The sequence below is a fragment of the Suncus etruscus genome, chromosome 7 (genome assembly GCF_024139225.1).
Source record: "Suncus etruscus isolate mSunEtr1 chromosome 7, mSunEtr1.pri.cur, whole genome shotgun sequence".
NCBI lineage: Eukaryota > Metazoa > Chordata > Mammalia > Eulipotyphla > Soricidae > Suncus > Suncus etruscus.
Genome location: NC_064854.1, coordinates 48,388,205 through 48,412,444, shown reverse-complemented (window position 1 = coordinate 48,412,444; position 24,240 = coordinate 48,388,205). Strand labels below are relative to the sequence as shown.

Genomic DNA, 24,240 nt, shown 5'->3' with positions numbered 1-24,240 from the left:
GCTTTATAGCTCATGAAGATATAAAGACTTAAGAATAGTCTTATTACACCGAACAAGATACCACAAAATGAGAAAATTAGTCTACGAGGTTTCTACTTCACACATGCTAAATATTTACAAGTTCCCACCCCGTGCCTTTTTTGTTTATGTTTCATTTTTTTGTTTGTTTCATTTTGGGAATAACACTTGGTAATAATTAGGGGTTACCTCTGGCTCTGCACTCAGGAATTACTCCTGGCAGTTCTCAAGAGACCATATAGAATGCTGGGGACCTGAGTTAGCCATATGCACAAAAAGCATTTTACCAGTTTTACTATTACTTTAGCCCCCCCCCCCCCATGGTTCTATTTTTAATGGTAAAGTTTTAATTTTGATCTTAATTAAGATTTAAACTTAATCTTTATTGCAACTATATCCATATACAGATTTCAAAATATATCTATGTCATATGTACAAGTATTCTACATACAGAACTAAAAAGTCAGTTTGTTTCAACATAAGGTGATATATACTATTCTACATCTAGCTAATAAAACATACTCTATCTTTAGTGTTTTCAGGATTTCTATGCATTTAAAGTACTATATCCCTAAGTCATAGTTCTTTACAAACTATTTACTAAACTAACACATGAGGATTATTCTGACAGATGGATTAATTTATCAGAAATTAATAATTGAAAAAAGCATAAATTCTTACATTAATTTGAATATTTTTTAAAGTCTACCATTTTCTCAGTGGTCTTAAAATATTATATATTTATACTTGATTTTTATTTTTTAAAGGCAATGAGTTTTACTGAGAAAACAATTGTCATAAAAGTACTGAGTATGTGTATGGAAGGGCTTATTAATATATGTACTTATATATTCCATTTGAGTCCAAAGAAGCCTGACTTACTCTTTTCACAAAGAAAATGGCATACCTGAAGTATGTTATATAAAATGTCATTTTTATGCCTTATTTTCTATAATAAAATTTCTCTAGGTAAAAATGATACTATTAAAATATCTATCTTCTAATTACTTACTGTTAAAAAAGGATGTCTAGTGTTCTTTAATACTCTGCTTTCTGTTAGAGTATGTGCTACTTCATCCTACAGAAGAAAAAAAGCAAATGTTTAGACTATGCTCTATGCACCAAAAAATTAAAAGATTTCACTTTCTCTAATACCAAAAGAGGCTGAGACAAAACCATCAAAAATGAAAAGTAAAAGACCATAAGTTATGACACCAAAACTACCAAAAATTATCTTGAGCATAAAAAATAAACCCAGAGCCTTTCTCATTGAAAGGAAGGTCTTTTCTACTTATATAGGCATAGAGTTAATAGGATCCATGCTTCAATTTTGGGGATACTATAATGATTTAATTTAACAAATATCAGACTTTCTAATATACCACTGAAAGGAAAACCAATTATTGTAAAGGAATGCAGATGGTACACAAAACATTTAATACTAAAATTAAGCATTTAGAAATAAAAACAATATAAAACTTCATCTCATGTCATATGGCTTTTTTTTTTTTTGTCTTTTGTACATGCACCTTTAAGAAAAAGGTCATAATCCTAGTCCAGGATATGAAGCTTACCACAAGAACGGTGAGCGCAGTTAGAGAAATAACTACACTAATGACTTCATGACTATGATATAGAAATACAATGCCTGTCCCAAGACAGGAAGGGGGTAGGGAGGAAGGAGATGGTAGACATTGGTAGCTGGATAGTTGCATTGGTGAAGGGAGAGGTCTACATTTTATCACTGAAACCCAACTACAAACATGTTTGTAACATACTGCTTAAATAAAGATATATATAAAGAAATATACATATATATATATCAAGAATACATATAAAAAGGTCATAATCTGCCCAAGTTGCAATTTTAAACTTGATAAATTTCAAAGTGAAGATACATTTAAAAACATAATCGACTCAGGTGGCCATTTTAAACTTGTATTTTAAAGCAAAAATACATTAGAAGATAATATTACTACAATTTTAAACATCAATCTTTTTTTACACTTTTTTAAATTTTATTTTATTGAAACTATTGTGATCTACGAAGTCCTTCATAGTTGATTTTCAGATATACAGTGAGTCAGGGCCATTCCCACCAACAGTGTTCCCAGAATGCATCCTATACCACCATCCTTGCCCCCCGGCCTGCAAGTATAATAGACCCAGTTAAGTTTAGAATGTTAAAGTTTAGGTCTATTGATTCTATTGTTGTTAACTTTGGCTTGGATAACTGAACTTCACCCTTAACTAAAGACTTAACTAAAAGAGTTATTAAACATATGAAGACCTGAAAGCCTGCTTCATGTTTCAAAAGCAATACCATTTTATAAATGTAAATAAAATTAACACTGTTTGCTCTGGCAAAATAAACAAAAGCCTTGATTGATCGATTTAACACTGTCTAAAATTTAGATTATAAATGACATATAGAAATAAAAAAATTAGAACTTTGGGGGCCACAGATTGCACAGTGGTAGGACGTTTGCCTTGCATGGACCCAGGTTCAATTCCTGGCATCCCATCTGGTTCCTCAAGCCTGTCAAGATTTCTGAGCACAGAGCTGGGAGTAAACCCTGAGCACTGCTGGGTGTAGCCCAAAACGCCAAAAAAAAATAAATAAATAAAAATTAGAACTCTGGGGCCAGAGAAACGGCACAGTGGTAGAGCATTTGCCTTGCACGCAGCTGACCCTGAACGAACCCGGGTTGAGGCACAACATCTCATATGGTCCCATGAGCTTGCCAGGAGCAACTTCTGAGTGCATCGCCAAGAGTAACCCTTGAGCCCCTGCTGGTGTGGCTCAATGAAACAGGAAAAAAAAAAAAAGAAGAATTCTGCATTGTATTTATTAAGTTAAGGAAAACACTTGACTTTTCTGAGGCTAAAAGAGAAACAGAGCAAAAATGCTATGTTCCACATGCAATTCCAAGAAGGTCAGACCAATTTATGTTTAAACAGGACTTAAAATCAGTGACACAAAGAACAAAAATTATTATAAAATTATTATAGAATTATTTTATAGGAATCAGGATTGAGTGTTCAAAGTTTTTGTTTGTTTTAGGTAGGGCTTCTTGATGGTGCAGTTGCTAGCTTTGCACAGGGATCACTTGTGTCACGGCTCTGGCCCTTAAGTGTTCCAAATTTTTGAAAAGTTCCACATAATATGGTACCTCCTAAATTAATTATAAGAGCAAATATCTTTACATAAATCAGAAGCAAAATCACATTTAACTTGTCTCTATATCTGCACTGCCTACCATAATGCATACCACAGTCAATAAAGGTTTTATGAACTAAATCACAGGAATTAATTCTAAGATGTAAAGAATAGGTTATTTTATTTATTCAATAACTCACTGGACAAATAAACAAGTTATAATATTGAGATCCACAATGAAGATAAAAGCACCTGTCCTTAAGGAGTATTTCTTCTAGTTAGTCAAATAATGATCAGTATTAACGGGGTGGGGTAAGCTAACAGGTAGATGCTGTTAATGATTATCAAATAAAGAATTTAAAATGCACATTTTAGCATCAAATTTGTGATATGCAGAACAAGATTCGTTTATTAAAAAACATAAATCTGTAGAGTTTGGAGATAGCTCAGGATTAAAGTCCTACAAACATGAGGCCAATAATGTCATGGGTTCAATCACTGGAATTACTATATGGGCCTGAGTGTGACTACAGTAATTCTATTTTGGATCAGTGGTACCATAACCAAGTATTCAATCTTCAGCATAACACAACTAACCACTTGAGTACTGTAAGTATAAGTGTTGAATTTCTGGCAAGCAACAAGTTTATGTAACCTTGGTAAATGTAGAAACAGCAGAAACAACAGAGGGAAGGGAAAGAGAGAAATTAATTTAACTTATGGATCTGCAAGTCAGTTGTTTTCTGTGCAATATAAAATGCCATGTAAAAAATTCTACTAAATTCAGGGCTGGAGAGATAGCATGGAGGTAAGGTGTTTGCCTTGCATGCAACAGGTCGGTGGTTCAAATCCTGGCATCCCGTATGGTCCCCCAAGCCGGCCAGGAACAATTTCTGAGCCTACAGCCAGGAGTAACCCCTGAGCACAGCCAGGTGTGACTCAAAACAAAACAAAACAAAATTCTACTAAATTCTAAAGATTATAAATAGAAATTTATTTATAAAAAGAAAAAAGAAGAAAAAAATCTGAGTTCACAGCTTAGTAAATAATATATAAAATCAGGTATATAAACAATAAATCAATGAATATGCTGGAAAATGGTATTAATAAATAGGAGGGTTTTCTAAGTGCTTTCAAAGAATACATACTGATAAGCTGTTACTATCTGTGCATATGATAATACATAAAAATATCCTCAAGACTTCACTCCAAAAATGTTTAGAAATAAACAGAGGCAAGAAAATCAACATGCAAAAATAAGTCATATTTGTAGGCCTGTGGAGAGAATACAGCACATAGCCTAACAGGAGGTTGACCTGGATTCAATCCCTGACAACTCATATAGTCCTGAGAACTCCCTAAACAGAGAGCTTATAATAATCCCAGAGCACCAGTGGATGCACTCATCCCCCCAAAAACTTCAAAGATATGTCATATTTCTATTAAGCAAACAAAAATATAAAATTTGATATTTAAAACTGTGTCCAAGTACATCAAGTATATAGGAATCAAGCTAGGGGGTGAAAGTATGTGAAATTATATTATTATTAAACAGATTACACAAGGAAATAGAAATTAAATGTTTATAAATCTGAAGAATTTATGTAGTTAACCTGGATACATGACCTAAAACATATACATTCAGTACAATCCTTATCAAAACTCCAATGGCATTCTGTAGTGCTACAAAATATTTTACTAGTAGTTGTCTGGAAGCACAAAGCTTTCCAAATTGTCAAAGCAACTGGAAAAAAACGATGAGAGGTATCACATTTCATGATTTTTAAAATATTTTTAACTATAACCTATGGTAATCAAAACAATTTGATAGTGGAATAAAAGCAAAGTCTTAGTTTTGGACTAAAAAAAATGTCACTATGAACTGAATGAGGTGATTGAGTCCAGGCAAAAACATAGCTGGGAGAAAAAAAAAAGATGTTGACCAGCAGCAGTGGGAGTGGCTATGTGGATTGTGGACTTTGGGCTGTGGGCTGCAAATGAACTAAAAATGTGCCATTCTGAACTGAGCTGTTTTGTCCCCAACTACAGTTTTCTTCTAGAATTTCATGTTAAGCAGAACTAGAACAAACAATAAAAAATAAATAAATAAATAAGTAAGTAAGTAAGTAACAATTAAAAGAAAAATAAGGACGGAGGAGGTGACCTTTGAATTTGGGAATAGAATGTAGCTGTTTAGGTATCAAACATACATAGAAAATATAGATATCCCACTAAAACTTCTGACAATCTTGCGGGGTGGGTGATGAGATCCAGGGCATATTTTTGTCCCACACTGTGGTCTTCTTCAGATTGAGAAATGATTTGTAGCAGTATAGGTTTGGGAAGTGTCCTCAAATTGGAAGACCTTCTGGAACTGAGTCCGGTAGCATGCCCCAGTCTCTGTTGAGAGTGTGTGAGAAAAAAAGGGCTGCATAGAATGAATCCGCAGGTGTGGTGATGGGAGCTTCCTGCTAGAGCTAGGATGGCAGTTTGTTGGGGTAGGGGGTCGGTCTCAGTTCCTAATGAGTTAAGAACTGAGGATACAGAGGGTTAAATAGGAAGGTATAATGGGTCAGGATTGAAGATGTAAGAATAGATGAAGTTATGAACAGAGGGTGGGGGATAATATATGAGAGGAACTATATACAATAGAGGCATAGCTTGTATACAGTATAGATTAGGCAAATATAGTGGAGTACAAGGCATACAAAGTCATACCCACTTATAGACAAACTTTAGAGATATATTCATAGATTGGCCAGACCCTTATAGAATGAGTCAGAGTGCTTTAGAAATAATTAAGTTAAAAAAAGAATAAATTTGAAAAGTGGCTTAGGAGAGAATAAAGAGAAAAAGAAAAAATAAAGAAGAGAAAAAAAATAAATAAAGATAAAAATAAATAAATTGGGTCAGTATCTAGGAGTGGAAAGATTTTCTAATTTCTTGATGCTTCTTCGATGGCAGGGGTGAACTTTGCTAAATGAAGCTTTCAGGGTTACATTGTGTCTGGAGCATTTTATGATACACATAGTTTTCAAGACTAGAGTACAGATACTCCTCGCTTAACGACCTACCTGTTTAGCGACCGCTCACACTAACGACCATCTTTTCACCGTTATTTTATTTTATTTTATTTTATTTTAAATACCCTTTTTCCATCTTGTACACTCTACAGTACTGTGCTTTTTGGTGCTTTAATGTACATACTTTACTAACTTTATGTTCTGTAATACATTGCAGTACTGTGTGTAAATTACACAACCTGTGCAAATTAAAATAAGTGGACGTTTTCAGTTTGATCTTTCTCATTTCTTTTTACTTATCCAGAATACTGTATTGTCAAGTACTATGCATATACTGTACTACTGTAGACAGTACATGCAGTTCCTTGCTTAACGACCAAGTCTTTCAAACAGAACTTTGCTGTTAAGCGAGGAGTATCTTGTACTAAGCAAAATGGTAGTGGGCACTATAAGAAAAGTCTGTCTTATGTAATATTATCTACCATATCATGTGCATCCAGGTTCCCTTCCTAGAAAAAAAAGCTGACAGCGTAGGCATTATGATATAACAGTACCATAGCTTGGGTTGAAAGAAAAGAAAGGAGAGAAGGAAAAGAGAAAAAAAAGAAAAACAAAAAAAAAAAAGGAAAGGGATAATGTAATTTGCAAATACATACTCAATGAGTGGGTCCTATAACATACATCTGTGGTGTGTTGTTGTCAATTTCAATGCTCTCAAAGATCATAAGATTTAGGTCATAGTAGAAGACATAATCCCATGGAAATGGGTAAACTGAAGTATTTTATCAAAATATTGTCATAATGAGCACTATATATGGAGTCTAATACATTAGAGTACCGGATTGCAAAATTAGGGTGTCTACCCTATATCTCCAAGAACCTCAATGGTGGCATACCTTCTATAACTAAAACTCAACCATGAACAATTTTGTAAACACAATGTTTAAAAAGAAATTATTTTTAAAAAGCAAACCTTAAATCAACGTAAAAAATTTAGAGCCCAGAAATAAACTCTCAATAGAGAAAATAAGTGTGAAGTGTAGGATAAATTAAGTCTCTTCAATAAAGGATGTTGGGAAAATTGGATCTGTTTAAAAAAAAAAAACAAAAACTTGACCCCTATTTCATAGACAATGGTTAATTCAAAATGACCTTGAAATTAGACGCATTTTATAATGTCATATAGAAAATAGGTAAAAATATTTGTAATTTCAATCTCAAATAAATTTTAATGAGTCAATATCATTGGTTTAAAAAAAAAGCAAAAAGCAAAAACAAAGAGAATTACAACAGATAATTTTTTTCTCTTGAAAGGAGCATTAATTAAAATAAGAGGGTACCACAATTAATAGAGAAAATATGACAAAGAACTAATATCCAAGGTGTACAATATGCTTACAAAGGAATCAAAAACCCCATGGTTGTTGGGAAAATGTGAAAAGGAGCTGAATAGTCCATTACTCAAGAAAACACTGAAGCCAGAGAGATATATAGTATACAAGTCAGTACAGCAGACAGTACTTGCCTTGCATATTACTGACCCAGGTTCAAATCCCAGCATCCCACATCACTCCTGCCAAACAATGCTAGGAGTTTTCCTGAGCACTCTGGGTATGCCCACCCCTCAAAAAAGAAAAATAACAAAAAGATACACAGATGGTCAAAAGACATGAAAAAGTGTTCTACATTACTTTTCACCACCAAGGAAATGTAAATAAAATAAAAATAATATTGTGTCAGACTTTATAAAAATATTATGGTGACTCCTCAAAATTTATTAACAAAAATTCCCATTTGATCTAATAATTTCACTTCTTCATATCTGCCCTAAGAACTCAAAGAACTTTAAGAACTGAAGATACTTGTACACCTCTATTCATTGTAGCATTATTTTCAATAGCCAAAAATTTGCCACATGGGGGACAGAGCAATAGTACAGCCGGAAAGGAACTTGCAATTTATGCATGTGACAAAGATTCAATCCTTGGTAACATATATGATCCCTGGAGCCAGGAATGATTCCTGTGCAGTCATGTGTGACCCCAAGTCCCTATTTAAAAAAGGAAGAAGAAAAAGAAACTGTGTACTATGTACACAATGAAATACTAGTCAGCTCTAGGAAATCTTGCCTTCTGCTACTTGGGTGAACTGTAGGTCAACAAAACTGAGGTTATCTAATAAAGGAGGGAAGAAGGCTGGAAGTAATGGACCGAATGTCACATAAGTAAAGTCTTTGGCACTTCACTACTGGTGGATATACAGTTAAACTGTACATACAACCATCTTTATAAATAACTATAAAATATATTTTAATGCCCACAAAGAAGGTAAATAGGTAATGTATTGATTGGGTGTAGAGGAGGAGTGAAGTGACAGAACCAACTGATAATAATAAAAGTAAATTGGGCTAAGTAATTAGAATGAGAAATAAAAAAATAAATAGTAAGTGATAATAATAAGTGATGACTATTATTGTTATAAAGTATGAACTAAGGAAATGGGCATTTAAAAATACTTGATATAAAATTAATAGCAATAATCAGTCATACTTCCAATATTAGTCAAAAGATACATTTCCTTATAAGTAAAGATTCACAGAAGTGATAAAATTAACTTGATACGCTTTACGATACTGTCATTTGATTTAATAAAACAAAATAGCCATTTTTCTTTGTTATAAGAATGAAACCAGAATACACTGTAAATATTTAATACATGAAAAAGTATTTCTATCACTTATGAATCTGATAAATTAGAATTTCTGCTTTTTGCAGATTTAATAGTACTGAATTTCACAAACAAATTTTTGCTATGTAGATAAGGCATGTACAAGCTATAAAGTAAACACAGATGCCAATAATTTTTAATTATAGTTAAAAGCAAAATGTCAAAACAAAAAGTTAAAAATAACTGACAAAACTTAGTGGTACAACAATGTGATACTTCTGAAAAATTGTTGCTTATTATAAATGAAGAGTACTAAAAATCTTGGGTATACAGAATAAAAATGCTTTTGAAATAGTTTCAAATATACTTACCCATAGTAAAATGCTAATAATTATTTTTAAAATATAAATTTTTGCAGAAAAATAATTAGAAAAATGGAGTTCTGTTTCTTGAGAAAATGAGGCAGATAAATAGTTCTCATATTTATTTTCCCAGTCCTCTCTAATTTGTCTTTTCCCTTCCTAACACTTAAGTCAAAAAAATTCTTTCTTCATTGCCCCACACTTACTGTATTGTAGACTTTTAAAAGTTTTGTTTAGACATTGTGATTTACATAGCTGTCTACACAGGGTTTTCAGGCATATAATATTTACAACTCCAATTCCAGTACCCTGTTTCCCCCTCACTCTACTTCTTACCCCAGATTCCCTCCTACCCTGCAACCTCTTTAACAGTTATATTTTAAATAAAATTATTCTAGTCACCATGAAATTACAAAATTATTGGGTTTCAGAAATATATTGTTTCAACACTGATCCCTTTGCCATTCATTATTCACTTCCCTCCACAAATCCATCTCATTAGCCTCATACCTAACAGTCTCTCTATAAGTGGGGTACTTTATATATATGTATGTGTATATATATATATATATATATATATATATTTGTACAGTGGTTTATAGTAGAAAGTCATATTTTAAGTATAATTGTAGTTTGGGCCACATGATTATGAGAGCTTATATCTAATGGTTTAGATAAATCAGGTGCTGAACCCCTACACCATAGAAGGGGTAACAGTGTTTAATTGAGAACAAATAGGGAATCAGAGAAGTCTAGGAAGAGAACAGTTTTTAAAAATTTGTTTTGGAACAACAACTAGCATGCTTGAGTTTACTCCTAGCTCTTCACTTAAGAATCCCTTCTGAGGGTGCTCAGGGGACCTTATATGATACCTGGGACAGAATCTGGGTCAAGTGCAGGAAAGGCAAGTTGCTTTCTCCAGCCCCAGTAAGTGAATATTTTTTCTCCATGACCAAGGTTATTTTAAAGGTGACATTTCCTTTTAAAATAAAAAGTCTATTATTTTCTAAACTTTAGGCACCAAGGTTCATTTTATTGTTGATATGTTAACTGAAAAAATAATGGGAGCTTAATAGTGTTTAAGTTTCACAGCCAGTAGGTAATAATGTCAGTGTTGAACCTGATAAGTCCAGAACCCCCAACTGTTCCTCCACCTAGAGAAAGAGCCTAAGAGATCAGTGTCAATTGAGCTTCCATGCCTCCCCTCACCTCTTAGGAAGTTCCACTAAAACTCTCCCAGGCCCAGTTAGCCACAACCAACCTGCTATGATGAAGACAGGCCCAGACAGTGAGGACTAGATTAGGTCTTTCAAATGAAAGTATTCAGGCATGATATATCCAACACAATGAATGAACCAGGCATCTAAAAAAATATGTCCTCCTGCTTGGTTATCATTCAAATTCAGCATGCAATACAAAAGCTCATATAAGAAAATAGCTACTGGATTGGCTGGAGAGATAGCACAGTGGAAGGGCATTTGTCTTGCATGCAGCCAATTCAGGACCAAAGGTGGCTCGAATCCTGGCATCCATATAGTCCCCTGTGCCTGCCAGGAGGAATTTATGAGTGCAAAGCCGGAAGTAACACCTGAGCACTGCCGGGTGTGACCCCCCAAAAAAGCGCAAAAAGAAAAAAAGAAAAAAGCTACTAGAAGTTGGTATCACTCCATAAAACACACTTGGGGGTTGGGGAATCTTATGGGGTATCTTATGGTATAAAAAATATGGTGCTTTAAATGGTCTCGTATTTTTAAAAAAAACTCAACAGAAAACCAAACCAAACAAACAAACAAAAAAACAGGCTCCTTCTCTTCTTGTCCACTGTCTGCTGAAACTGGGTGAATGGCAGCAAACCAGCTCAACGGAGTATTTAAAGCAGCTCAGTCTCACACCCCTGTATCGAATGCTACTCATATCTCCAATAAATTGGGTCAGGAAGCTTGAGCAAGAAGCACAAGGACAAGAGGAGGGGTCTAGGTTGGCTACACCCAGCCATGGTCTGAAGAAACTGAGAGTAGTCTCAGAATCCCCTTTGTGACTTAGTGGTACCATTTGCCCCAGGTCAGAAAGCCAAAGGAGAGAATAGCTGCTATGCTATGCTCTTCAGTCACATATTTCCTCACTTTTTTATACCTCACTTTGTGGATATAAAGACATTCTAACTGTAGTCACTATGTCACACACAAAAGATACATTTTCAGACTGCAATAGCCACAATAAGAAAGCAACACTGAACCCCACCGTGAAGTGAGCAAAGATGGTAGTTCAGGAGAACCAGTATTAACCAGCTATATGTAGAGAGGAAATGTTGAAGATGTTTAAGTAATTCCAAGAAACAATGAAATAGCTAGCCAATAAAATACAAGAGGATATGTGAGCAAAATTGAGAACAGTTGAAATGGAAATGACAGACCTGAAAAACTTGGTTGGCTAAAATGAAAAACTCACTAGAAGGACTCACCAGCAGAGTAGAACAGCTACTGAGAACAGATTTAGTGAGCTCAATGATGAAGTGCATTAAATTTCCAGACAACAGCAGAAGAAAAACAAATGCCCCAAAATGACTCACAAGAGAACTTTTGGGATGAATTTAAAAGGAACAACATAAGAATCATCAGAGTCCCAAAGGGCCAGGAAGGCAATAACTCCTCTGAAGAAGCAACAATCAAAGATATTGCTGAGAAGTTCCCAAAGGTGAAGAGTGCCTGCAGACCACATCTTGGAGGTCCAAGGTTAATCAGGTAAACAATACAGAGCTTCATGGATAATCGAAAAATAAAGTCTTGACCTTCAACTAAGACTTGAAACTATCTTAACAAGAAGAACTAAGGGTGCTTCTTTAAGAAAAGCCTATCCCACAAACGTGCCGAACTCCTGCAGAAATATAGCATAAGTCTCTATAACAATAATCTCTCCAAATGTCAATGGTCTAAATGAACCAATTAAGAGACACAGGATGGTATGATGAATTAGAAAATCGAACCCAATACTGCTGCTTGCAAGAAATACAGCAAACGTAGACTCAGAGTCAAAGGTCAGAAGACAATTCTTCAAGAAAACAACTCCCTCAAAAAAGCCAGGGTGATGATGGTACCAGATGACATATATTTCAGACTGAAAAAGGTTATAAGACAATGAAGGTCATTTCTAAATGATCAAGGGATATGTATAAATCTGGAAGAACTCATACTCCTACACATATATGCATCTAATAAGAGACCAGAAAAATACTTAAAACAACTGCCAAATAACTTGTAGTGAAGACATTGATAGCCAACATAACAATAGTATAGGTTTCAACACTGTTCTTTCACCTCTTGATTCATTAGAAGATTAAAATTAAGTAAGAATACTTGTTTTGGGGGTTAAAGTGATAGCACATTGGGAAGGGCATTTGCTTTGCATGCTACTGACTCATGTTTGATACACGGCATCTTATTTGGTCCCCTGAGCCCAAAAGGAAACTGAAGAAAAAAAAAACAGAAACAATCATAAATAGCTTTTATGAAGCAAATATCACATTAAAACCAAAAGGAGATAGAGACATGAAACACACACAAGAATCATAGTGTAATATTATTGATGAACAAAGATATAAATATTCTCAACAAAATACTAGCAAATAGAACCCCAAAACGTCTAAGATTCAATACCATGACCAACTAAGAGTCATTCTGGTGATAAAGAATGATTTAACATAGGAAAATGAACATAGTATACCATATCAATGTAAGTAAAACTCAAGCATGTTCATTTCAATGGATGCAGATAGATTTAGCACCCATAATCATAATGAAAATTGTAAATAAAATGGAAATTGAAGGCACTTTTTCAACATAGTCAAAACCATTTACCACAAGCCCACAGCAAATATTATGCTCAATGGAAATAAACTAAAAGTTTTCTACCTAAGCAGGCATAAGGTAAGTTTATCCATTTTCACCATATCTATTCAGTACGTGTTATAGCAAGTATTCAAGAAAAATATATGATGGGCAAAGAAAGAAGATCCATTCTCACTATTTGCAGATGACACGATACTGCAGTTAGAAAATCCCCAAAACTGCCAAAAGCTTCTAGAAATAATAAACTTGTACAGTAAATTGGTAGGCTACAGAATTACTTTGCAATGCCTTTTTTATACATAAGTAATAAAACAGGAGAGATATTAAAAAATCCCATTCACAGTTGTTCCTTAGAAAATTAAGTGCCCCAGAATCAACTTAACTAAATAGGTGAAAACCTATACAAAGAAAACTAGAAAATACTACTTCAAGAAATAAAAGAGTACACAAGGACATGGAAATACATTTCGTAATGAGTGGCAGGATTGATATAATCAAATTGGCAATACCCCCCAAAGCACTGTATAGATTGTATGCAGTCTCTATAAGGATGCCATTACATTTTCCAAACAAATAGACGAAACACCCTGAAATTCATATGAAAAAATAATCCTCCCATTCACCAATATATAAAGCAATTTCCTGGAAAAGAAGATGAAGGCATCACTTTCCCCAATTTCAACTATGAACAGTTGAAATTTAAACAGCATGGTACTGGAATAAATGCAGAACCTCCCATCATTGGAAAGGGCAGAAGATCCTGAAACACACTCTTAAGTATATGGTTTTTGATATAGGAGCAAAAAATCCAAGTTGAATAAGGAAAAATCTCTTCAATAAGTGGTGTTATAGAAATTCATCAGCTACATGCAAAAAGTGTCCCCACGCCTGCTGGTTTCTGCCAGGATTCAGAAGGCCCCAGAAGCCATCTTGGGCTTTGCAGTTTCCAGCTGCCTGAGACTGTATTTCATCAGTGTTCCTGCTGGTGATCCTGCCTGCTTCAGAGGTGGGTCGGGATGTACACACACTTATTCCTGTTGGTTTCTGCCAGGAGTCAGAAGAGCGCAGAAGCCATCTTGGGCCATGCGGTTTCCAGCTGCCTGAGACTGGATTTCATCAGTGTTCCTGCCGGTGATCATGCCTGCTTCAGAAGTGGGTCGGGACATACACATACTGATTACTGCTGGTTTCTGCTGGGTGTCAGAAGGGCACAGAAAGCCATCTTGGGCCATGGTGTTTCCAGCCTCCTGAGACTAGATTTCATCAGGGTTTCTGCCTGTGACCCTCCCTGCTACAGAGATTTCTTGACTGGCCCTCCTGCTGTACCTTGGATGAGGCTGAGGACATGAAGGGAACTCTTTGCTTTGCTTGTCTGTCTTTCCTCAATACTTGAAGCTCTCCTCAGAGGACTAGGAATTGCACCCCCCCCCCAAAAAAAAAAAAAACCTGTCATCTACAGGCCACAGAAGAGCATGGCCAAAAGCTATTTCTTTTTTTTTTTGTTTTTTTGTTTGTTTTTTTTTGTTTTTGGGCCACACCCGGTAACGCTCAGGGGTTACTCCTGGCTATGTGCTCAGAAGTTGCTCCTGGCTTGGGGGACCATATGGGACACCGGGAATCGAACCGCGGTCTAGCGCAGGCAAGGCAGGTACCTTACCTTTAACGCCACCGCCCGGCCCCTCGAAAGCTATTTCTAACCAATGAACCACCACAACACACAGAAAAAAATCACACAAACAAGTGGGACAATGGGGAAACCTTGCAGGAAAACACCATGCACAGAGAATGAAGATGATAGCTCGGACAACCCAAAAAATTCCAACCATCTGATTAACCTCTCAGATAAGGAGTTTAGAACAGAAATATGGAAGATGTTTGTAGAACTCAAAAAAAGCATAGATCATTCTGAACAGAACACAAAGACAGAAATCAAAAAACTCCAAACTGAAATAACAGATCTGAAAAACACAGTAGCTCAACTGAAAACCTCAGTGGATGGCCTCCCCAGCAAGGTAACAGCAGCTGAGGAGATCGGAGTACTGGAAGATGTGATGCAGAAAAACTCAACACAACAGAAGAAATTAGAAAAGAACCTTCAGAAAACAGGCAATGGAAAAAGTACTCAATGAATGTGAACAGATGAAAATAGAAGTCTTTGAAAAACTCAACAGAAACAACATAAGCATCATTGGAGTCCCAGAGACCCAGGTAGGAGATCTCCAGGAAGAATCAACAGTCAAAGACATCATAAAAGAGATACTTCCAGAGTTAAAGACTACATGCAAACAAATCCTGCATGCCCAAAGAGTACCAGCTAAAAGAGACCCAAAGAAAAACACCCCAAGACACATCCTCATTACAATGACAAATCCCACAGATAGAGATAGAATACTGAAAGCAGCAAGGTTAAAAAGGATAATTACATTCAAAGGAGTATCCTTAAGACTTACAGCAGACATGTCACAAAAACTCGCAAGTCCATAGGACAGTGGTAGGATATTGTGACAAGACTGAATGAAATGAATGCCTCACCGAGAATACTGCAAGCAGCGTGACTCACGCTGAATACATAAGTTCATGGATAAACAACAGCTCAGAAACTTCACAGATGAAAAAACAGCCTTAAAGGAAATACTGATAGGTCTACGTTAAGACAAGAGGTCTACGTTAAGACAAGAGAGACCAACAAACACAGCAAACTTATCTACAAAGATGACATTAAATCCTATGACAATCATCTCCCTCAATGTCAATGGACTAAATTCACCAATTAAAAGACACAGAGTGGCAAAATGGGTCCAAAAAATGAATCCAACCTTCTGCTGCCTACAAGAAACACACCTGAATAGTCAGAACAAACACAGACTCAAAATCAAAGACTGGAGGAAAATCATCCAAGCAAACAACACCCTCAAAAAAGCTGAGGTGGCCATATTAATATCTGATGACACCAACTTTATACTCAGAAAAGTGGTAAGAGACAAAGATGGACACTATGTACTAATGAAGAGATATGTGCAACAGGAAGAAATCAGACTATTAAACATATATGCACCCAATGAGAGACCAGCAAATTATCTAATACAGTTACTGACAAATCTGAAAGAAATCAATAATAACACATTAATTGTGGGAGAAATCAACACGGCCCTATCAACACAAGATAGGTCAACCAGACTGAAACAAAACAAAAACATGCTAGCCCTAAAAAAGAGTAATAGAAGAAAGAGGACTAGTATATATATATATATATATATATATATATATATATATATATATATATATATATATATATATATATATATATATATATATGACACTCCATCCCAAAAAACCTGGATACACATTCTTCTCCAATGTACATGGGTCATTCACCAGGATAGACTACATGCTGACACATAAAATATACCTCCATAAAATCAAGAGGACAGAAATCTTGCAGGCTACCTTTGCTGACCACAAAGCTCTGAAATTAGATGTGAACTGCAAAGGCACACAGAAGAAAAACTTTAACAACTGGAAATGAAACAGCCTACTACTGAACAACCAGTGGGTCCGAGATGAAATTAAAAAGGAAATCAAAACTTTCATGGAAACAAATGATAATGAAGACACAAACTGCCAGAATCTATGGGACACAGCAAAAGCGGTCCAGAGTGGAAAATTTATAGCTTTGCAAGCACACATCAAGAAGGAAAAAGGGGCATACCTGAATTAATGACGCAGGTCAAAAAATTAGAAAATGACCAACAAAAGGAACCAAAAAATAGGGAGACAGAAGGAAATAACAAAGCTGAAAGCAGAACACAATGAAGTGGAAAAACCAAAAAAACAATCCAAAAGATCAATGACAGCAGAAGTTAGTTCTTTGAAAAAATAAACAATTGATAGACCATTGGCAAAATTCACAAAGAAAGTGTGAGAGAGAAATCTGATAACTCGTATTAGAAATGCAAAGGGGGAGACCACGACAGATATTGCAGAGATCCAAAGGGTAATCAGAGACTACTTTGAGAAACTTTATGCTACTAAACATAAGAACCTAGAAGAAATGGAAAAATTCTTGGAAAATTATAACCTTCCACAGTTAAGTAAGGAGGATGTAGCATATCTAAACACACCCATCGCTACTGAATAAATTCAAACTGTAATCAAACATCTTACCAAAAAGAAAAGCCCAGGCCCAGATGGATTTACTAATGAATTTTTTTCAAATCTTTCAAGAGCAGCTACTTCCAATCCTAGCCAGGCTCTTCCATGAAATAGGAAAAACGGGAACACTCCCAAACAGCTTTTATGAAGCCAACATCACCTTGATACCAAAACCAGACAGAGAAGCTGCCAAAAAAGAAAATTACAGACCAATATCCCTTATCAATGCTGATGCAAAGATCTTCAACAAAAATCTGGCAAATCAAATAGGATCCAATGCATCATCAAGAAGATCATACACTACGACCAAGTAGGTTTCATCCCAGGAATGCAAGGATGGTTTAACATTCATAGATCTATCAACATCATACACAACATCAACAACAAGAAAAATAAAAATCACATAATCATGTCAATAGACGAAGAGAAAGCATTTGATAAAGTCCAACACCCATTCTTGATCAAAACTCTCAGCAAGTTGGGAATGGAAGGAACCGTTCTCAATCTAGTTGAAGCCATCTACCACAAACCAATGGCAAATATTATACTCCACAGAGAAAAACTAAAAGCCTTTCCTCTAAATTCTGATACAAGACCAGGCTGTCCGCTCTCACCACTCTTCTTCAATATAGTACTAGAAGTGCTTGCTTTGGCGATCAGGCAAGAAAAAGATACCATGTGCATCCAGACAGGAAAGGAAGAAGTCAAACTCTCACTGTTTGCAGATGACATGATACTCTACTTAGAAAACCCTAAAGACTCTAACAAAAAGCTTCTAGAAACAATAGATGCATATAGCAAGGTGGTAGGCTATAAAATTAACACACAGAAATCGATGGCCTTTTTATACACCAATAATGATAGGGAAGAGATGGACATTAAGACGTCAATCCCATTCACATTAGTGCCACACAAACTCAATTATCTTGGAGTCAACTTGAACATAAATGTGAAGGACATATACAAAGAAAACTACAAAGTCCTGCTCCAAGAAATAAGAGAGGACACACGGAAATGGAAAAACATACCCTGCTCATGGATTGGCAGAATTAGCATCATTAAAATGGCAATACTCCCCAAAGCATTAAACAGATTTAATGTGATCCCTCTAAAGACACCCATGACATTCTTCAAAGAAGTGGATCAAACACTTATGAAGTTCATCTGGAACAATAAACACCCTCGAGTAACTAAAGCACTCCTAGGGAAAAGGGGTATGGGAGGCATTACTTTCCCCAACTTTAAACTCTACTACAAAAAACAGTTATCAAAACAGCATGGTATTGAAACAAAGACAGACCCTCAGATCAGTGGAATAGGCTTCAGTTCTCAGACAATGTTCCCCAGATATACAAACACCTAATTTTTGACAAAGGAGCAAGAAATCCTAAGTGGAGCAGGGAAAACCTCTTCAACAAGTGGTGCTGGCAGAACTGGTTAGCCTCTTGGAAATAAGCGAACATAGACCCCCAGTTAACACCATGTACAAAGGTAAAATCCAAATGGATTAAAGACCTTGATATCAGACCTGATACCATAGGTATATAGAACAACATATCGGTAAAATACTCCATGACATTGAGAGTAAAGGCATCTTCAAGAAGGAAACTGAATTTTCCAAACAAGTGGAAGCAGAGATCAACAGATGGGAATACAATAAGCTGAGAAGATTCTGCACCTCAAAAAAAAAATAGTGCCCAGGATACAAGAGCCACTCACTGAGTGGGAGAAACTATTCACCCAATACCCATCAGATAAGGATCTAATCTCCAAAATATACAGGGCACTTACAGAACTTTACACACACACACAAAAAAAAATCTAATTCCATCAAAAAATGGGGAGAAGAAATGAACACTTTGAGAAAAAAAAATACAAATGGCCAAAAGGCACATGAAAAAATGCTCCTTGTCACTAATCATCAGGGAGATGCAAATGAAAACAAGTATGAGATACCATCCCACATCATAGAGATTGGCACACATCACAAAGAACGAGAACAATCAGTGCTGGCAGAGATGTGGAGAGAAAGGAACTCTTATCCACTGCTGGTGGGAATGCCGTCTAGTCCAAACTCTATGGAAAGCGATATGGAGATTCCTCCGAAAACTGGAAATTGAGCTCCCATTTGACCCAGCTATTCCACTCCTAGGGATATACCCTAAGAACACAAGGATACAATACAAAAACCCCTTCCTCACACCAATATTTATTGCAGCAGTATTCACAATAGCCAGGCTCTGGAAACAACCAAGATGCCCTTCAACAGACGAATAGCTAAGGAAATTGTGGTACATATACACAATGAAATATTATGCAGCTGTCAGGAGAGATGAAGTCATGAAATTTTCCTATACATGGACGTACATGTAATCTATCATGCTGAGTGAAATAAGTCAGAGGGAGAGAGACGCAGAATAGTCTCACTCATCTACGGGTTTTAAGAAAAAAAAATTTTTTTTTGCAACAATCCTCAGAGACAATGAGAGGAGGTCTGGAACTACCAGCTCACTTCATGAAGCTCACCACAAAGAGTGGTGAGTGCAGGTATAGAAATAACTACACAGAGAACTACCACAATCATGTGAATGAATGAGGGAACTGGAAAGTCTGGAGTACAGGTGAGGGTGGGGTGGGATGGAGGGAGATTTGGGACTTTGGTGGTCGGAATGTTGCACTGGTGAAGGGGTGTTATTCACATGACTAAAACCTAATCATATTCATATTTGTAATCAAGATGCTTAAATAAATATATTATAAATAAAAAGTGTCCCCAAATTAAACTCAGTTTTTTAACACTATGACAATAGTCAAATCAAAATGGAATAAAAAAATTTGATATCAAACCTTGTATCCACAGGGTACAGAAAGAATAATTTAGGCATAACTCTCTAAAAGCAAACTAAGCGTATTTTCAAGGTTAAAATATCACTGACCAAGGAAGCTGGATGCTTCTGCACCTCAAACAAAATGACAATCAGGATGTAAAGAGAGCTCACAGAATCGGAGAAACAATTTACTCATTAATTATCTAATAAGGGTATATTATAAAAAATATATATATGATACTGGTAGATCACTATCAAAAACTGGTCACAGAAAATGATCTGTTCTGGCACATATAAAACAGAGCAATAACAACCAGTATTGGCATGGATGTAGGGAGAAAGATATTCTCATTCACTGTTGGTAGAAATATCAACTGCTCCAGCTTTTCTGGAAAACTATATGAGGAATTTATCTTCCATTTGGCTCAGAAACTCTGTTTCTTAGGATAAATTCCAGGGACTCCAAAAAATAAAAGAATAAAAGAAATTTGCACTCCTATGTTTCTTACTAGTCACAATAGAACTAGTCACAAAAACCAAAATGAAAAAAAAAAAAAAAGCCCTCAAGTGTCCAAGAACAGTTGATTGGATGAAGAAACTGGGGTATATACACAATAGAATATTACTCGGTCATAAAAAAAATAGTCATACAATTTACTGTTACATTAAGGGACCTGGGGAGTATTGTTCTAAGTTAGGGGGAGAGTGACAAACACAGAATGGTATTTCTTATATGCAGGATAGAAAGAAACATAATGGTGAAATAATCGATCTCCAAGACAACAGAAACAAAGTACAGAATTGGTGGGAAACATGGCTTGCTCTTCGTTCCGGGCAGGCAGTCAGTCACTACAAGTTGGCATTTCTCAGTGGGCACAATACCCCATCCGAAAACTGGGTCTCATGGACCCTGCAAATCTTGGAACACCCCACTGTGGCAGCCTTGAGGATCTGCAGCTTGCAGCCCTGGCAGCCTGGACTTCTGCACAGCAATAGTACAGTGGGTAGGGTATTTGCTTTACAAGTGACCAACTAGGGTTTGATCCCTGGAATCCCATATGGTCCCCTGAGTCTGCCAGTTGTAATTTCTGAACATAGAGACAGGAGTAACCCCTGAGTGCTGCCAGGTGTGGTCCAAAAAATAAACAAAAAATTATAAATGCAACAAACTTTCTAAGAAACTAAAGATACAAACTCTAAGAATGTCCTTAGTATTACCAAATGCTGAGCCCCAGTGACACCACAGTGCACTGCTAATGAAATGCTGGGTATAATTCCTGAGTACCACTGGTCCCAGGGGCAAAGTCTAGCTCTGCTGAGAGTAGCCTCAGGCAACTGGCTGGTGTAATCCCTTAGAAAGCAAACAAACAGGAATTCAAGTGAAAGTAATATCTAACAGTGTTAGCCCACCAGAAATGGTATTTACTGTTGCTTAACTATTTTCTTTTTTTTTTTGGGGGGGGGGGTTTGGGCCACACCCGGTGACGCTCAGGGGTTACTCCTGGCTATGCGCTCAGAAGTCGCTCCTTGCTTGGGGGACCATATGGGACGCCGGGGGATCGAACCGCTGTCCGTCCAAGGCTAGCGCAGGTAAGGCAGGCACCTTACCTCTAGCGCCACCGCCCGGCCCCTGCTTAACTATTTTCACCCTATTTTTTTCTGTGAGAGAAAAAAGGTACAAAAATCCTTTAAACCACTGGGCAAGTTTTCTTGGGATTATTAAAAAAAAAACAAAATAAAACAAAATAAAACTACTATAGAAGCCAGAGAAGTAGCACGGAGGTAAGGTGTTTGTTTGCCTTGCATGCAGAAGGACGGTGGTTTAAATCCTGGCATCCCATATGGTCCCCCGAGCCTGCCAGGAGCGATTTCTGAGTGTAGAGCCAGGAGTAAGCCCTGAGCACTGCCGGGTGTGTCCCAAAAACAAAATAAAACAGCTATTATATATGGTACCCAGAAAATATCTCTTTAATAAGTACTGGGTTCTACACTAAACAGTTTACTTCTACCAATCCTCATATTATACTATACAAGATTTTTTGGGGGTGGGAGAATTCTATAGTGGAATGCCAGGCAGTGTGGGATTGAGAGTTGGGGCTTGATATTGCAAAGCAGTGCTGCCAGAGTTGAATAGATTGGGAACCACTCAGGCTATATGCAGTGGTGTTCAAAGAGAATATTAAGGGGCTAAGAATCAATCCACTCACTCAGAGCCAAGTATGTGCTATAGCTCTGAACTCTCTCTAGCTGAGAATATTTTTTTAAAAACAAATGTAAAAAATACACAGTTTTAGGTGACTACTCAACATGGTGCAGAATATTTACTATGTTTGACTTCTACTTAGTAACTATGAGTAGTTTCATTCCTCTAAGTGACTGTAATAAACAAACTGGCCTCAAATAAATGTTTTCAATGTCTTTGAGGAAGCAGATCTCTATGCAAAATTTGGCTTATAATGGTACTAAGAGGGTAAGCTGCAAAATTTGGATATGGACTAAATTTGGATGACTCCATGATCAATAATATTTCTAAAACTAGACTCTTCTGGAGAAGTTGAGATCTACACTAGTGTTTCTCAACAGGGGCCATATGGACTCCTAGAGGACCATAGGAGAAAATCTTATAAATGGGGAGCCACGGCACAAAACTAGGGACTTAACCAGTAGTGGGGCAAGAAAAGAAAAAAGGTTGGGAAGGAGGCCACAGTCAGAAAAAGACTGCAAAATAGTGAAAATATATAAAGGTAGGGAGACCCCTAACATCAGAAAGCATGCAAAGCTATACACTGTTAATGAGGAAATTATATTTTAAAAGAAAATGAAACTTAAAATAGTCATAAAGTATAATAAATATATGCCACTTGTTGAATGAAGCAAGATAAAAAGCATTTTTGGGTAATATTTATAAAGTAAATCAAATGTGACTTTTGAGAGAATTGGGATCAAATTGGAACACTGAATAAGAATTGGCATTATTTACAAGCCTATTTTTTGTATTCTCTTAAGCTAAATAAAGTTAGAAAAGTGGTAATTAAAAACCTCTCAAAGAATTTTAAATATCATACTTTCTTTTATTTTGATTATTTTGGTTTGTTCAAATCGATCATGGATGTTTTTGTGTTTAGTAAACTCATAACTAAAAAGTTACAAGTATTATACTAATTAGTCTTTTATCTAGTAATAAGAAATTTGAATGTTGAAAGATGTTAAAAATGGCAGTATAACTAATAATATAATGGACAAATATGTAATAAAATGCACTACCAAGTATACACAGAAATATTTTATCTTATCAAGAAAACCAAATAGTTCCAGTATACAATATTCAAGAATAATCGGTTTAAAAATTCTAGTATCACATTAAGTATCGGTATACAAATTAATACTGGCAGTAATAGCCTACATTCAACATTCTGACTCAATATTTCAATCACATGGAATTTTTATTCTTTAGTTATGTACACATGAGCTTACATGTATGTACACTTAAACAAAAATTATTGATCATTTTAATAATAAATTACCTTTGCAATAATAACTTCTTTCTTCAGAATCTTCATAGCATAATATTTCCCACTTGCCTTTTCTCGAACCAAAATAACTTTCCCAAACGTGCCTTTACCTAGTAGTTTCAAATAGTCAAAATCATTCATTGTCTGAAAAAATAAAAAATAAAATAAAATACTGATAAATTTAATATATATATATATTTGTAATAAACACTCAAAATAACATTTTAGCAATTCTGAATCATCCTTTAAATTTAAGAGTAATATTGAGGGCTGGAGAGGTAGCACAGTGGTAGGACATTTGCCCTGCACATAGCTGGCCCAAGTCGAACCTGGGTTTGATCCATGACATTTCATATGGTCCCCAGAGCCAGGAGTGATTTCTGAGCTCAAAGCCAAGAATAACCCCTGAGTGCTGCCAGATGTGGCAAAAAAAAAAAAAAAAAAAAAAAACAGAAAAAGAGTAGCAGTGGATGGCTCATAGATATAGAAATAATTTAAGCATTTCTCAGACATTTAAAGAAATAATTTTGAACCTAGAATCTCACCTAGTCTAATTATCAGCCAAGTATAAGAGAAAACAAAAAAAAAGTGATTTTAACTCACTTTCAAGAATTCAAGTTCTTAAGAATTTAATAGTATCACTATCTCCAATTTTGATCATCAAAAATGTACC

General features: G+C 35.8%; 1 protein-coding gene across 3 annotated transcripts in view; it reads right to left on the bottom strand.

Annotated features, from left to right (window-relative positions):
* AKT3 (AKT serine/threonine kinase 3) overlaps positions 1-24,240 on the bottom strand; it is a 344,608-nt gene that overhangs the window by 125,357 nt on the left and 195,011 nt on the right. For all 3 annotated transcript variants that reach the window (XM_049776508.1, XM_049776506.1, XM_049776507.1), the window contains 2 exons: positions 23,580-23,711; positions 1,031-1,096 (listed from right to left, as the gene is read on the bottom strand). In XM_049776508.1, coding sequence (XP_049632465.1) covers positions 1,031-1,096; positions 23,580-23,711 — 198 coding nt within the window. The remainder of the gene's footprint in view (positions 1-1,030; positions 1,097-23,579; positions 23,712-24,240) is intronic.